Source organism: Chanodichthys erythropterus, chromosome 24 (genome assembly GCF_024489055.1).
Source record: "Chanodichthys erythropterus isolate Z2021 chromosome 24, ASM2448905v1, whole genome shotgun sequence".
In the NCBI taxonomy this organism is placed as follows: Eukaryota; Metazoa; Chordata; class Actinopteri; order Cypriniformes; family Xenocyprididae; genus Chanodichthys; species Chanodichthys erythropterus.
This window is the reverse complement of record NC_090244.1, coordinates 2,028,715-2,043,780: the sequence shown is the minus strand read 5'-3', so window position 1 is coordinate 2,043,780 and position 15,066 is coordinate 2,028,715. Positions and strand designations below refer to the sequence as shown.

General features: G+C 37.0%; 2 protein-coding genes across 5 annotated transcripts in view; both read right to left on the bottom strand.

Moving 5' to 3' along the window:
* Window positions 1-15,066, bottom strand: part of ppm1h (protein phosphatase, Mg2+/Mn2+ dependent, 1H) — a 77,483-nt gene that overhangs the window by 51,299 nt on the left and 11,118 nt on the right. The gene's annotated exons all lie outside the window — the stretch shown is intronic.
* Window positions 1,571-8,123, bottom strand: avpr1aa (arginine vasopressin receptor 1Aa). The gene is made up of 2 exons (XM_067379660.1): window positions 7,025-8,123; window positions 1,571-4,987 (listed from the first exon to the last, which is right to left on the bottom strand). The coding sequence occupies exons 1-2, from the start codon at window positions 7,893-7,895 to the stop codon at window positions 4,695-4,697; spliced, it is 1,164 nt and encodes a 387-aa protein (XP_067235761.1). The 5' UTR covers window positions 7,896-8,123; the 3' UTR covers window positions 1,571-4,694.

Below are 15,066 nucleotides of genomic sequence, written 5' to 3'. Positions count from 1 at the left end.
TGGACGTTGAAGATTCTGCATTGAACCACAATGCTTATAAAGAGCCATTATTTTTAAGGATAAACCTGGCAGTAAACAGCTCGTTGAAATAGAAAAAAAAAAAACCCGCTGAAAGTCAAAAATCTGTCAGTGTGTACGACATCTAAACCACTATAAAAGCCCGTTCACACCAAGAACGATAACTATAATGATAACTTTATTTGCGTCCACACCAACGTTTATTCTTATCTGCAGGTTCAAAGTGTGTAACTAGGCCTACGTGTTTTTGCTGTTCTTGTTGCAACAACTTTAACCAACAGATGTCCTCAGCATGCTATGTTTCGAGTGAATAGAGTAATCGATCTAATATAACAGTGAATTTAACTGACGATGTCAATATACTGGAATAAACAACACACTGCAACTTCAAAGTAAGCAAAACAATGTTGTTGAAACTAGCGCTGGATATCTGAGGTGATTTTTTTTATATTACACTGTTTGCTAGCCTGGCATTAGGATCTATTTTTTTTATTTGTCAAACAACGGTGGCTTTTTCGATTAATTTCTCCGCGCGATGCTATCCCTTGAATTAGAGTGGATCTGATTGGCTGTCAGTGTTTTATTGTTCAACAGCTGGAAAAAAAACGTTCTGAAAGTGATCCCAACGAGATCGCTGTGGAGCGAACTCTGCTTTTCTTTTATATTTATCTTTATAGCTATCGTTCTTGGTGTGAACAAGCCTTAAACCAGCAAACCTACTTGTTTTTATTTTTCAGCAGGGAAGATTATATGGAAATGATTACGAAAACACAATGTGGTCTTAGTTTTCCAGTCACATCTCTTCAACATCGTTCCTCAGAAACGAAACAGCTTCCATGCAGCACGATCCAACATAATTTGTTCCGTTGGTATTCCCGATTCACGGGTGCGTCTGGAATACATTAAGGTCAAAGGCGGCAGGAGAGAATGAAAATACACATGTGAGTTTGATGTGAGAATCTTGGGGGACTGTAACTCTGTCTCTCACGCACACACACACACACACACACACACACACACACACACACACACACACACACACACACGCAGACCGCAGCTGTCTCATCTCTGAACTCACGCACTGGAAAGGAGAAAAGTTGGTAAATTCAGGAGAGAGAACATACATCCTTAAACAGGAAACAAACAGGAAACTCTCAAGCTATTATGGGATGTTTGGAAAAGTTCCTAGTAGACAACTTGTGTTGTGATGAAGAGTCTGTTGTTGCATTTGCAAACACTTTTCTTGTGAAAGTACAAAGCAGAAATACTTTAGAGTAATTTATCCACTTTTGGTTTTTCATGTGGTGCTTGTACTGGAACAGAAATTGATCTTTCATCAAACTACAAACACTGGAACAATATTCTATTGGTTAGTCTTTCTGAAAGCATTTCAGTCACGCTTGTACACTCATAAAAAGCTAATAAAAACAAGTTAAACTTGCAGCTGTAAATGTGGAATAAACTTACATTTGAATGGCAGACTGTCATGAAGAGCGCTAGAAACGGCTCGGTTGCTAAAAACACATTTGTCGCCACAGATCCAGAACTAATATTTCTTGAAAGGTTTGATTTATTGGATTTGGCACATGGATACACTGAGACATTTGTGAGAGGTGCAACACATTTAAAGTTGGCAGTGAAATCGCCACAACGATGCTGAGCATTTCAATATAGACCGACCGAACGCACACAAACAAACGCATCTGATTTTATAAAGACATTCTGTTATAGCTGTGCATTTATTTACAACATTACTATATACATAAACAGCCTTGAATAGCTTTTGTACATTCAAACACCTGAAAGAGTCCTGACACGTGACCAGTAAAGACATGCTTGGTCATGTGAAAACATTCATTTTTAAGATAAAGCTGATACGGTTCATGCCCGGAGGGTTTCATGCCACCCCGTAACGGCCAAAGTGACGTTAATATTTCATAAAGCAGAGCGTTTCCTATGTTTTATTTAGTGCAACATTCATTTCTTTTCTGGAGACGGATATATTTTGCTAACAACGTCCAGCCCTGTGTGAAATCCACACGCTCGCTCTCGGCTTTGTCCCTGGCAGCAGGTGTCTGGTTTACTTTGGCGCGAGGGTCGCGTAATCGGGGCCAAAATACATCCAGCGCCAGGCTTAAGTAGACGCTTATCGCAGGAAATGCCTCGCAGGACTCATTGTGCCGCAGTCCCTAAAGAGATTTACTGCGTTTTCCATGTTCCCACTGTTTCCACAATGGACCATGAGCTGTATAAGCAATACGGTGCAAGAGGTTGTAGAAATTGAGAGATGTTAAGCATGCGGCGGCGTGAATATATTTGCAGTTTGACACAACCTCAAGTGCCTTTTGTGAAATGTTTCTACACAGTAAACAACGATTTTAAATTAAGCATACATTACTGGTAAGTTTTTGACCTCTCTTCTGCTCACCAAGGCTGCATTTATTTGATCAAAAATACAGTAAAAATTCTGAATTTAAAATAAGTGTTTTCTATGTGAATATATAGTAAGATATCATTTATTTCTGTGATCAAAGCTGAATATTCAGCATCATTACTCCAGTCTTCAGTGTTACATGATCCTTCAGAAATCATTCTGATATGATGATTTGATGCTCAAGAAACATTATGATTATTATCAGTGTTCATATTTTTGTGGAAAGCGTGATACTTTTTATGTTTCGGGATTCTTTGATAAACAAAGTACAAAAGAACAGCATTTATTTGAAACAATCTTTTGTAACGTTATAAATGCATTTACCGTCACTTTTGATCAATTTAATGTGTGCTTTGTGAATAAAAGTATTCTTTTTTTAAATGTATCATGTTTCCAAAAAAAAAAAAAAAAAAATTCTGAAGGATCATGTGACACTGAAGACTGGAGTAATGATGCTGAAAATTCAGCTTTGATCACAGGAATAAATTACATTTTAATATATTCACATAGAAAACATTTATTTTAAATTATAATAATATTTCAGATTTTTTTTACTGTATTTTTGGTCAAATGCAGCCAAATTTGACTTCTATACAAACTTATTTCCGCCAGAGAATAAAACAGTTTAAAAGATAATTGCAACTTTTTGTCTCACATTTCTGATTTTTTTTTTTCTCACGACTGACTTTTTTTTCTTTTTCGTTTTTTACTTTTTCCTCACAATTATGAGTTTATATCTCACAATTCTGACGTTTTTATCGCAATTACGAGTTTATATCTCGCAATTCTGACTTTTTTCTCGCAATTCCGAGTTAATATCTCGCAATTCTGACTTTTTCTCGCAAATATGAGTTTATATCTCGCAATTCTGACTTTTTTTTATCACAATTATGGGTTTATATCTCACAATTCGGACTTTATCACAATTGCGAGTTTATATCTCGCAATTTTTACTTTTTCCTCACAATTACGAGTTTATATCTCACAATCCTGACTTTTTTATTGCAATTACGAATTTATATCTTGCATTTCTGACTTTTTTTCTCGCAATTACGAGTTTATATCTCCCTATTCTGACTTTTTTCTCGCAATTATGAGTTTATATCTCACAATTCTGACTTTTTTCTCGCAATTACGAGTTTATATCTCACAATTCTGACTTTTTTCGCAATTTTGACTTTTTCTCGCAATTACAAATGTATATCTCGCAATTTTTTTTTTCTCGTAATTATGAGTATATATCTTTTCTATATATTTTTTCTTTTTTCTTGCATTTATGACTTTTTTCTATCGTGGAAACAAGCACCCCCAGTGAAATATCTCGCATTTGACATTTTCTCACAATTCTGACTTTTTTCCTCGCAATTACAAGTTTATATCTCCCAATTCTGACTTTTTTCTCGCAATTACGAATTTATATCTTGCATTTCTGACTTTATTCTCGCAATTACGAGTTTATATCTCCCAATTCTGACTTTTTTCTCACAATTACAAATTTATATCTCCAAATTCTGACTTTTTTCTCGCAATTACGAGTTTATATCTCACAATTCTGACTTTTTTCTTAATTTTGACTATTTCTCGCAATTACAAATGTATATCTCGCAAATTGAATTTTTTCTCGCAATTATGATTATATATCTTTTCTATATATTTTTTATATCTCCCCCAGTGAAATATCTCGCATTTGACTTTTTCTCACAATTCTGACTTTTTTCCTCGCAATTACGAGATTATATCTCACAATTTTGACTTTTCACGCAATGATATAAAAAAGTGCAATTACATCTTTTATTTTTTATTCAGTGGTGGAAACAAGCTTCCATTGACTTACTTCAAAAAAATCGTAATTACTCCAAACTTCTCTCTGACGACAGCAATGAAGACTTCAGCTAAAGTAGAGGGAAAAAAAACTTAAAAAGCTTCAGAGAAAATCTCAAATCTCTGCTTGGCTGCAATAAAAAGTCAGAAAACTCAAATGCTTCTTATCAAATGATCCGAGCTGTTCTCCATATTCATTTTACAGCTCTCTTACTGGATGACAGCTAGTGTCTCTGTTTTTAGTTTTAAGAGAAACATGCTTAAAGGAAACAGAATGAACTGTCCTGAGCTTGAGTATGCTGAACTCAATCAGCATCCAGATCTCTGAGTCTGAACGCTTGAACCTGCGGCCCATCACGGTGCTGCGAGAGTCTCACCAAAGTGCCGGTCAATAAAGTCACATTCCCAGGGGCCGCATGCGTCACGTCCCAGCCGGAGCCGACCTGTTAGATTTGGGGGAATGATCGAACTCTTTCCAGGTGCCCGAGCTACACGTGGGGCTTCGGTTGGTGATTTTGGTGAGCAGCGTGGTTCTTCGTAAGCTGCTGTCCGAGTCCTCTTTCCTGAAGCTCTGGTGGATCTGCTGGCAGCAGGGGAAGCAGTGAGTGAAGTCGTGCAGAAGGTGTCCGCTAAAAACCATGTATATCCACGGGTTACAGCAGCTGTTCAGACTGGCCAGCAGCGCAGACAGAGTGACGGCCGTGTTCTCTGAATCTGGACAGAGAAAAAACACACATGGACATCAACAACATGCTTTAAATTCAGAAACACCGATGTCCAGTAAACAGCACCTTTTAATATTAATAATCAAGTAACACAGTTCTTTAGTCTCACTGTTGGCTGCCAAGCAACATATCAATGGCAGTTAATATTGAATGTAACACTGTATCAACATTTTAGAACATGCACCATCCAATCAGATTCTAAAGTCACTGTATTGGCCAATCAGCATCCAGGAGCGGAACCATGTGCTTTATAAAAGAATTATATTACACGGTGTCATTTTCATTTTTCAAGAGTCAACGAGACCTCCAGATTTAAAATTATATATATAATTTATTGTATATATGTATGTATATATGATCTATATTAATTACCATTGCTATGTTGCTTGGCAAAAAAAACTAAAATAAAAAGTTTAGTTTTACTAATATCTGGCAACGCACTAGGCATAATACCTTGATAAAAATTACTAAAAACCCAACTAAATTTAAAAATCTTTTATTTTATGATATATAAGATAAAGATAGATAAATATGGAACGTTTTTTTTTTTTCTTCATTTATTTGGGTTTTAGTCATTTTTAACTAGGCATTATGCCTAGAGTGTTGCCAGATATTAGTAAAACTAAACTTTTTTTTAAGTTTGCCAAGCAACATAGCAAAGGCAATTAATATAGAATGTTACATTGTACCAGCATTTTACAATAGCTTAGAATATGCATCATCCAGTCACAAACTACAGTCGCTGTATTGGCCAATCAGCATCCAGGACTGGAACTGTATGTTTAATAATAATAATAATAATAATTAAATTTGTCACTTTTCCATCAAAAAGTGTCAGAGAAATCAACAGCTTTATTTATACTGGTAAAATTATCAATACAAATTATATAAGATTTGAAATGTATAAAAGATACATCTTTTTTCCCATTTTTAACCAGGTATTATGCGTACTGTGTTGCCAAATATTAGTAAAAATAAACATGACTAAACTAATATCTAATTTGTTTTAATTGAAGCAATTCATCTTGAACCACAAGGTGAAAATGGGGTGAAATTGTGTTAGGAAAAAACATCCCATAACCTCATGTGGAATTTTAATGACAGATTTACACATCGTAAACCCTCCGCAGATGTTCAGTATGGACACTCTACTCTGGTCTCATGACTTCATTTCTCAAATGATCTTTATAAGCATATCAGAGAGACTATATATAACGCATTATCACTTCTTTCCATTAGCAGCCATTTGTTGAACATTAAATTTAATCTTCACAAAGCTGCTGTGTTTGAAGGCACTGCCACTCATTTTATTATATTTAAACAATACTATATATATAAGATAACTGCAATAAGATAACTGTACATTTTCAATTTGTACAGTGTGTAATCTATATGCAAATATGAACGAAATCATGACATTTTAACACTGTTAATTCTACATAATATATTTAATGATATTCAAGTTATGAAATGCTGCACGTACATTAATATGTGAAGCATTATGTTAAATTAAATATTATATTAAAATGAGATGAAAGTTATATTGTAAATTGTTACCCTGCATATTTAATAGTTAAAATATAAATATATATATATGAAAACAATGTGCATTACATTTTTAACTCTTTGAATTTACATTAATATATTAAGCATTATATACACACTGTAAAAATGAATTGTTGGTTTAACTTAAAATAATAAGTTGCCTGGTTGCCTTAAAATTTTGAGTTCATTGAAATTAAAGAATTGAGTTAATCAACAGAAACTCAAAATGTTATTGATTTAAGTTGATTTGACAAAACAAAAAGTGTTATGTTAACAAATCATGAAAATATTTTTTTTTTTACAGTGCATGAATATAATAATGTTCGTTAGTTAAATATTATAGGCTTTTCAAATGCTATGGACATTATTTTAGGAAAAACCTTGAATAGCACATGTGAAATATGAAACGAGGTTTTGGAGAGGCTCGACATGTGTTTTTCTGCCTGCACATATGAAACATCTGATTCAAAGCTTCACTCACCGTCCCAGCTGAAGTTCTTGTCCCACACCGACCACATCTGCACGATAAAAAACGGCGCCCAGCAGATGATGTACGCGAGAACGATGACGAACGTCATCTTGACGGTGCGCAGCTTCGCTCTGGAGATGGTGGTCACGCTGCTCACCGAGTTCTTCCCGATCAGCCCGTTCTTGTGCGCGCCATCAGTCGGCGTCTTCTTCGTCTTATATCTGATGTTCATCCTGATGCTGTGGCATATGAACCCGTAACTGGTCATTAATATGATCACAGGGATGAGGAATATCCCGGCTGTGATCCAGGTGATGTACGCGCGGGGTCCCCAGGGCTGGATGAAGTGGCCCCAGCAGTCGTAAACATCAGAGCCGTTCTTGATCTCACTGAGGGAGAAGATGAAGTACTGAGGGGTGCTGAGGAGCAGGCTGCTGATCCACGTGCCCCCGATCATGATGTGGGACCTCCGCGTGGACTGCTGGAGGGTCTTGAGAGGGTGGCAGATGGCGATATACCGATCTAGAGTCATCATAACCATCATGTAAGTGGACGCGAACATGCCCATCACCTGCAGGTGCTTCACGATCCGACACAAGAAGTCCGGGCCGTAAAATCGGAAGGTTATTTCCCAGCAAAGCTGTGGAAGGACCTGGAAAAACGCGACCACCAGGTCGGCCAGGCTCAGGTGTTTAATAAACAGGTGCATGCGGGAGGTTTTCTTCTTGGTGTTGTGAATGGCCAGCAGGACGCTGCAGTTCCCGATCACAGCGACCGCGAAGGTGACGCTGAGGACCGCGATCTCGATTTTGGCGACCTCTTCGTCGCGCCCGAACGGGTCGGTGGAGTTGGCCGGGTGCGATGTGTTGCTCAGATGTCCCATTGTACGATTTGTCAAAAACAACTGCAGTCCGCGACGCGCGTAAAATGGAAACGCCGGTGTCCTGTTGCGCGCTACGAGTTGGATAGCTCAAAGATTACTGATTAAGTATCTGTGTTAGTAAACAAAATAATGCAGATTTAAATCCCACAAGGGATGAATAACTAACTTTCCCCATTTTATAAAGACTTTTACAGGTTATTAGTAGCTATCTAATGCGCGCAACCCAGATCTTCGTCTCTCCTCAACTGTCTGTGGTTCTGCTCAGAGCCTTTTAAACCCTCCTCAGATTTCACTCACGCTGCGTAACGCGCGCGGAGCCAAACCCACCGGTGTTCACCGGCTGAATTCAGTCCTATAGTTTAAAGTACATACAGAAAAACCCTCCGCCCACCGGACCCTGAGTAAACAACCCTCTTAAGTCTGCTTTATGTGAAGATCAGCCTTGACACATTCCCATACAGTGCAGAACCATATGTTCTCACAATGTAACACCTGCCAAGAACATGACCGGGTCATCTTCTACTCTAAAATAAAATAAAATTAAATAATTAAAGAAATGATAGATAGATAGATAGATAGATAGATAGATAGATAGATAGATAGATAGATAGATAGATAGATAGATGCTTTTGTTAAGTAGGGGAAAAAAAACAGTGTTACACTTGGAAAATCTTGGGTTATTTTTCTACCCAAGAGCCTTTTGGGTCTTTTTTTTTTTTTTTTTTGGTTATTTTTCCATTGTTTGGGTAGTTTTATTTTACTCAGATCCTGGGTCAGACATAACAACCCTGGTGTTGAGTTATTTATCGAGTCATTGTCCTGTATTGTTTAGTTTTATACAAAGCAACATACAGGCGCGATGTGAGTCACCTAAACGAGAGTCGCGTCGGTCTTTTCGTGTGATGGAAACGCCTGATGCCTTGCATAAAATATTATGATTTTATTCAAAAAGATCCAGAATGTAAATACTTAGGATGTTAAAATATGTTCTCAGAATTGTACAGTGATTATTTATGGAAAGGTTATGGAGTCAGTCACAGCAATTTTCGGCAACGAGTGAAACACAGGACGGCGGTCTGAAGTTATCAGTTCCCCCGCCGAACGCGACTCATCTCCGGCACGAGATCCAGCGCCGTTACGGTGGAAACAGAACAACAGAGACTGGCCGATTACACTTGAATTACTTCTAAATGTTTAATTTTTACTTGTAATATTTGTTAAATTAACTTAAATATAGGCAAAATGTATTAAAAAACTATATAAAATATGCTATACTATAAAATATGATCAAAGCAGTTGTGCAAAGTGGTTGTGTGGAGTATTTAAAAACAAAGTTTAGAGGATTTAAGTTAATGCGTACACTTTAATTCATGTATGAAGTAAAAAATAAATAATAAAAATTTAATAAGCTAGTATTTTAGTAAAAATCAATCAACCAAATTTGCTGGGTAAAATTAACCCAACAAGTGTTCTATCCTATATTTACCCAACCCACTGGGTTTTAACCCAGTGTTTTTTATAGTATAGCCTATAATACTAGTTTCCTGCACCTTTTGACCTTTCAAGTCTTTTGCCATGACTATAAGGACTTTAAAAATTAAATTTTCATTCAAATTAAGAATGATTCTTTGAATCATTCAGACCAATTCTTTTTAAAATGACCAACTCAAATGAACGATTCCCTCATTATTAAGTTTTACTGAACAAAAGAGCAATATCTAACCAATTAAATGTGTTATAGCAGGGCATAACAAGAAAGTGTGGGAATCCATGTATTAAATATTGATGGAAAGAGCCGTCACTGTCTCGGGCAAAGACTAAACAAAATGTCCTAGAAAAGTGAAAACAGGATTTCTGATCAGTAAATCAATCACAAACACATTACCACATGAAGCACATTTGTGGGTTATTTGACAAAAGAATCAAAGGGGAAAACAGAAATAAACATATAAACTGAGGCAGATTTGTTATTAGTGTCCTAAAGCACGTTCTTTCCAGTTTGTATTACGGCGACCTGCATGTCGTGTTTATGGTCAGTTGAGGCAGAAGCAATTGTTCGATGTGAAATAAGACTTCAGAAGAGTTTGCAAAACTTGCAAATCATCTGAACTAAATTCTCACAGCACAAGACAAAATGAAAAAGCATTCAAAATAAAACAAACAAGGTTGCGTATGAAAGTGCATTTGAGATTAGTACATTTTCTGCATTTATGGATCATTTATGAATCAACTCTCACTGTCTCATTTTATTCGGCTAATGACTCTGAATGGGCAGCAGTTCTCCAGATCTGTGCTTCTCAACTGGTTTTGCTTCAAAACAAATCTAACTTTGGACAAGTGACTCAACACAGTAACATAATAATAAAAAAATCCTTTAAAATAAACAGTTTACTCATATTTCTTTACCACTTGCAGTTTTGTTCATGATTTTTGATAGATAAAGCCATGCAGTCCATGTTGTCCTATCTTTGACATCAGCAAAGCATATTAATAATCTAATAATAACCCTAATTATTTTGCCATTACAGTTGCATTGTATTATTTACATCCCATATTGTTTTTTTTCTTATGTGCACAAGCAGCTGAAAAGCATCAAATCAGCCGATAGCTTTTCTGGCCGTCCTTGTTCATGATATTTCTGTTAAAATAATATTATACATTCTAGGTTGAGATGCAGTACTGTAATACTGGAACTAATGGAACTGGAACTCTAACATCATCCTTCTTTCTGTTTTCCATGAGGTTGACGGCGAGGTTAGTCACCCATTAATCCCTTTCTACCTCTTTACTTGTCTTTTTTAAGAGGTAAAGAGGGATATGTGGAAAGGTGGATATAAAAGCCTATTAATACCCGTCCCATCCTGTGTGCCAGTCTTCTTCAAATATTTGCCCCACTTTGTCTTGTTTTTTTTCCTTTTCTTTTTGGTTTGGGTTCATTACAGCCGAAAGCTTCCTCGCTCTGCTCATTTAACCTTTTTGATGCTGTAAAATTTATAACACAAAGAAGAAAAAATATTACAAAAATAGCTCAACCAAAAATAGAAATGTTGTCAATATTTACTCGCCTTCATGTCACTTTTTTTTGCATTATAGTTATAAGAATTTGAGGAAAATGTCCTTAAGTGTCATAAATAAATAAATAAAATCTTAACGGCCCTAAAAATAATTTTTCTTCATTCAAAATATTATTTATCTTTTTTTTTTTTTAATTATAATGGCATTTTTTAAAAATTATATCTATAGGCTCTTTGTGGCTTTATTCAGGTAGGACAGTAGAGAGCAGACAGGAAAGTATTGGGCAGAGAAAGGCGGGCAGGATCGGCAAAGACGGGAATCAAACTCGCCGTGTATGCATTTGCGCCATATGTCTGCGTGCTAACCACTAGGCTATCGTCACTGACAATTATAATGACATTTTAATGTGAGATTTGCCATCCCATAAAGATTAACATCATAATATATTCTTAAGATTCTTAATATGTTCTTCATTAGGAGATATACATCCTGGTAATGTGTCGCCAGGACTCTCCGATGACCGAGAACCGCGACTGTCCCGCTGACATCAAACCACAAGCATTATCTCTGTGGTTCCAGTGGCGGTGCTGAGAACTCATGCTGATCTCTGTCACTGGGACTATAAATCACAGCCTGCACTTCACTTAGTCTGTGAAAAGAGTCCAGAACTTCCCATCAGAACAGGGACACAAAACATAGACACTCTATTCCCAGAAAGAGCACGTCCTGTGGTTATAGTCTGGACAATGGGAAGAGCGTGTGCGAGTTTATTCTCAAGACGGAGCCAAAGATATCAGTTCCTTATGTTTGACTTCAGGACAACTCCTTATTAGTTTAAGCTTTAAAGGGCATAATTCAATACTTTTCTAAATCAAAAATCACTATTATTACTCATACTGACAGTTAATGATTGAACAAACCCCTATTATATATGAAACATCAGTGTGTCCATCATCCTGCAGCTTTTGGGATCCAGACGTGAATGATTCTTCAAATAATGAATTCTGCTGGACCAGAAAACTGCTGAAAAAAATCCCACATATTTACACCTAGCAACGCCCTAACAACAACATGCCCCAGGAAAGCATCTAGCAATGCTCTATTAGAAATCTAGAACACCCTCATAACGTCATAGCAACACTTCAAGAAACATCCAAAACACCCTAGCACAGTGAATCTCAACCTTTTTTGAGTAATGGACCCCTGTTATATTTGGAACCACCCTCAAGGACCCCAGAATAATATTGGCTCATTGGTGTAATTAATGTCTTTGTGACGACCAAATAAAGTATATAAAGCAATAAAGTATAATTTACTATTACGTTAGTTGACTATTATATATATTATCTTCTTCTTTAATGGGAACATGTCAAATGTCAAAATATTCAAATATTCATATTCAGATATTTTATAAGGACCACCTGGCATTACATCAAGGACCACTAGGGGTTCACCCAGTGGAGAAACACTGCCCTAGCAACCACCTAGGAATTTCCCATAGAACACCTAACAACACTCTAAAAAAATGCTGGGATAAAAACAACCCAGGTTGGGTTAAATATGAACAAACCCAGCAGGTTGGGTTAAAGGGCACCTATTATGCCCTCTTTCACAAGATGTAATATAAGTCTCTGGTCTGGTCAAGTTTCAGCTTAAAATATCCTACAAATTTGCCCATATTTTGAGGTGAGCAAAAACATGCCTTTTACTATATTGCTGGCTAAAAAAATAAATCCAAAATTGGTTGAAAAAAATGGCTGTGTGAAAACAACCCAATCCTTGGGTTTGCCCATATTTAACCCAGCATTTTTTAGAGTGCGCATAGCAATGACCCAAGAAACACTCCAAACACTCTAACAACCATCTAGAACACCAACTGCATAGTTACACCCAAAGAAACACAAAGACCACTCTAGCAACCATCTACGACACTTAACAACTGCATAGCAACAGCCCAAGAAACACCTGAAACACTCTAGCAACCATCTAGAACACATAACTTTGCATAGCAACGGCCCAAGAAACACACAAAACAATCTAGCAACCATTTAGAACACATTACAACTGCATAGCAACACAACAAGAAACATCCGAAACACTCTAGCAACCATCTAGAACACATAACTTTGCATAGCAACGGCCCAAGAAACACACAAAACACTCTAGCAACCATTTAGAACACATAACTTTGCATAGCAACGGCCCAAGAAACCCCCAAAACACATTATCAACAATCTAGAACACCAACTGCATAGCAACACCCCAAGAAACACCCAGAACACTCTAGCAACCATTTAGAACACATTACAACTGCATAGCAACACCCCAATAAACACCCAGAACACTCTAGCAACCATTTAGAACACATTACAACTGCATAGCAACACCCCAATAAACACCCAGAACACTCTAGCAACCATTTAGAACACATTACAACTGCATAGCAACACCCCAAGAAACACCCAGAACACTCTAGCAACCATTTAGAACACATTACAACTGCATAGCAACACCCCAATAAACACCCAGAACACTCTAGCGACCATTTAGAACACATTACAACTGCATAGCAACACAACAAGAAACATCCGAAACACTCTAGCAACCATCTAGAACACATAACTTTGCATAGCAACGGCCCAAGAAACACACAAAACACTCTAGCAACCATTTAGAACACATAACTTTGCATAGCAACGGCCCAAGAAACCCCCAAAACACATTATCAACAATCTAGAACACCAACTGCATAGCAACACCCCAAGAAACACCCAGAACACTCTAGCAACCATTTAGAACACATTACAACTGCATAGCAACACCCCAATAAACACCCAGAACACTCTAGCAACCATTTAGAACACATTACAACTGCATAGCAACACCCCAAGAAACACCCAGAACACTCTAGCAACCATTTAGAACACATTACAACTGCATAGCAACACCCCAATAAACACCCAGAACACTCTAGCGACCATTTAGAACACATTACAACTGCATAGCAACACCCCAATAAACACCCAGAACACTCTAGCAACCATTTAGAACACATTACAACTGCATAGCAACAGCCCCAGAAACACCTGAACACTCTAACAGTCACCTAGTAACACCCTAGCAACCACACAGCTCTGACCACTCACGTTTTCTTCACTAATTTCTGTATTCTGCTTATTTCAACATCAGATGGGATAAGAAATCGAACAAGCTACTGACTGTAACTCTGAGATTGACTGAAGGCTATATTAATGTTTACATCAGGATGTCATCATCAATAATGTTGATGACAGAACAGTGGACAGTACATGAAACTAATACTTTCAATGGACAGACTGCTGTGTTCTACTATATTTTATTTGGAAAAATTAGTTTTCTGACATTTCCTTTATCTCATGAATTAGTTGAGTATATTTAAAATGTACAAGTACGAAACAGACGTGCACACATTCAACATGCGTCTTGTTTTTGAATGGCTTGTTTTAACATAATTTCATCATGTTTTTATTTGCACATTTTCTTTCATTTTTCCATTTAATTATCCTCTTCTAGGAACAGTTTTATCATCATAGTTGACCACACTGCAGCATCCAGCTCATGTTTGCTTTTAATACAGCTCATAACTGAATAAACCGGCTGCGTGACGATAAAGAATCACTACAAGACTTTTGGCATGCAGATGCAAATGATTTCTGTATTTACGAAATCAAATAAATGCATAAAAGAATATCTCTGACTCTTATCACTGGTGGACTAATGGTTCGTCCTGCATGTGCCAGCACTAGCTAGCCTGTCGAATCATCCTCTAGAGGTGACCCCTATGGTCTTATAGTTACACAATGAGAAACAGAGAGAAAAAAATTCAATGTTCCAGAATTCGTCACGGCTATTTGTCACAAACCACTTACATTAACAAAGGAAGCTGCTGTTCTACATGCTGTTTAATGTCACTGTGGCATGGATGCAATTGATCCCATGTGATGTGAGTATTCAGATCCCTTATCCAATTGCAGACTTTGGTATCTTGACATTTCTGACCAAAGTTTGAGATATTAAGATCTCTTTTGAATCTCTAGAGGAGACTGCATGATATTCCTGGGATCGGTTTCACAGAAGGAACATCTGGAGACCTAAAATCATCATGCAACTCCCACTT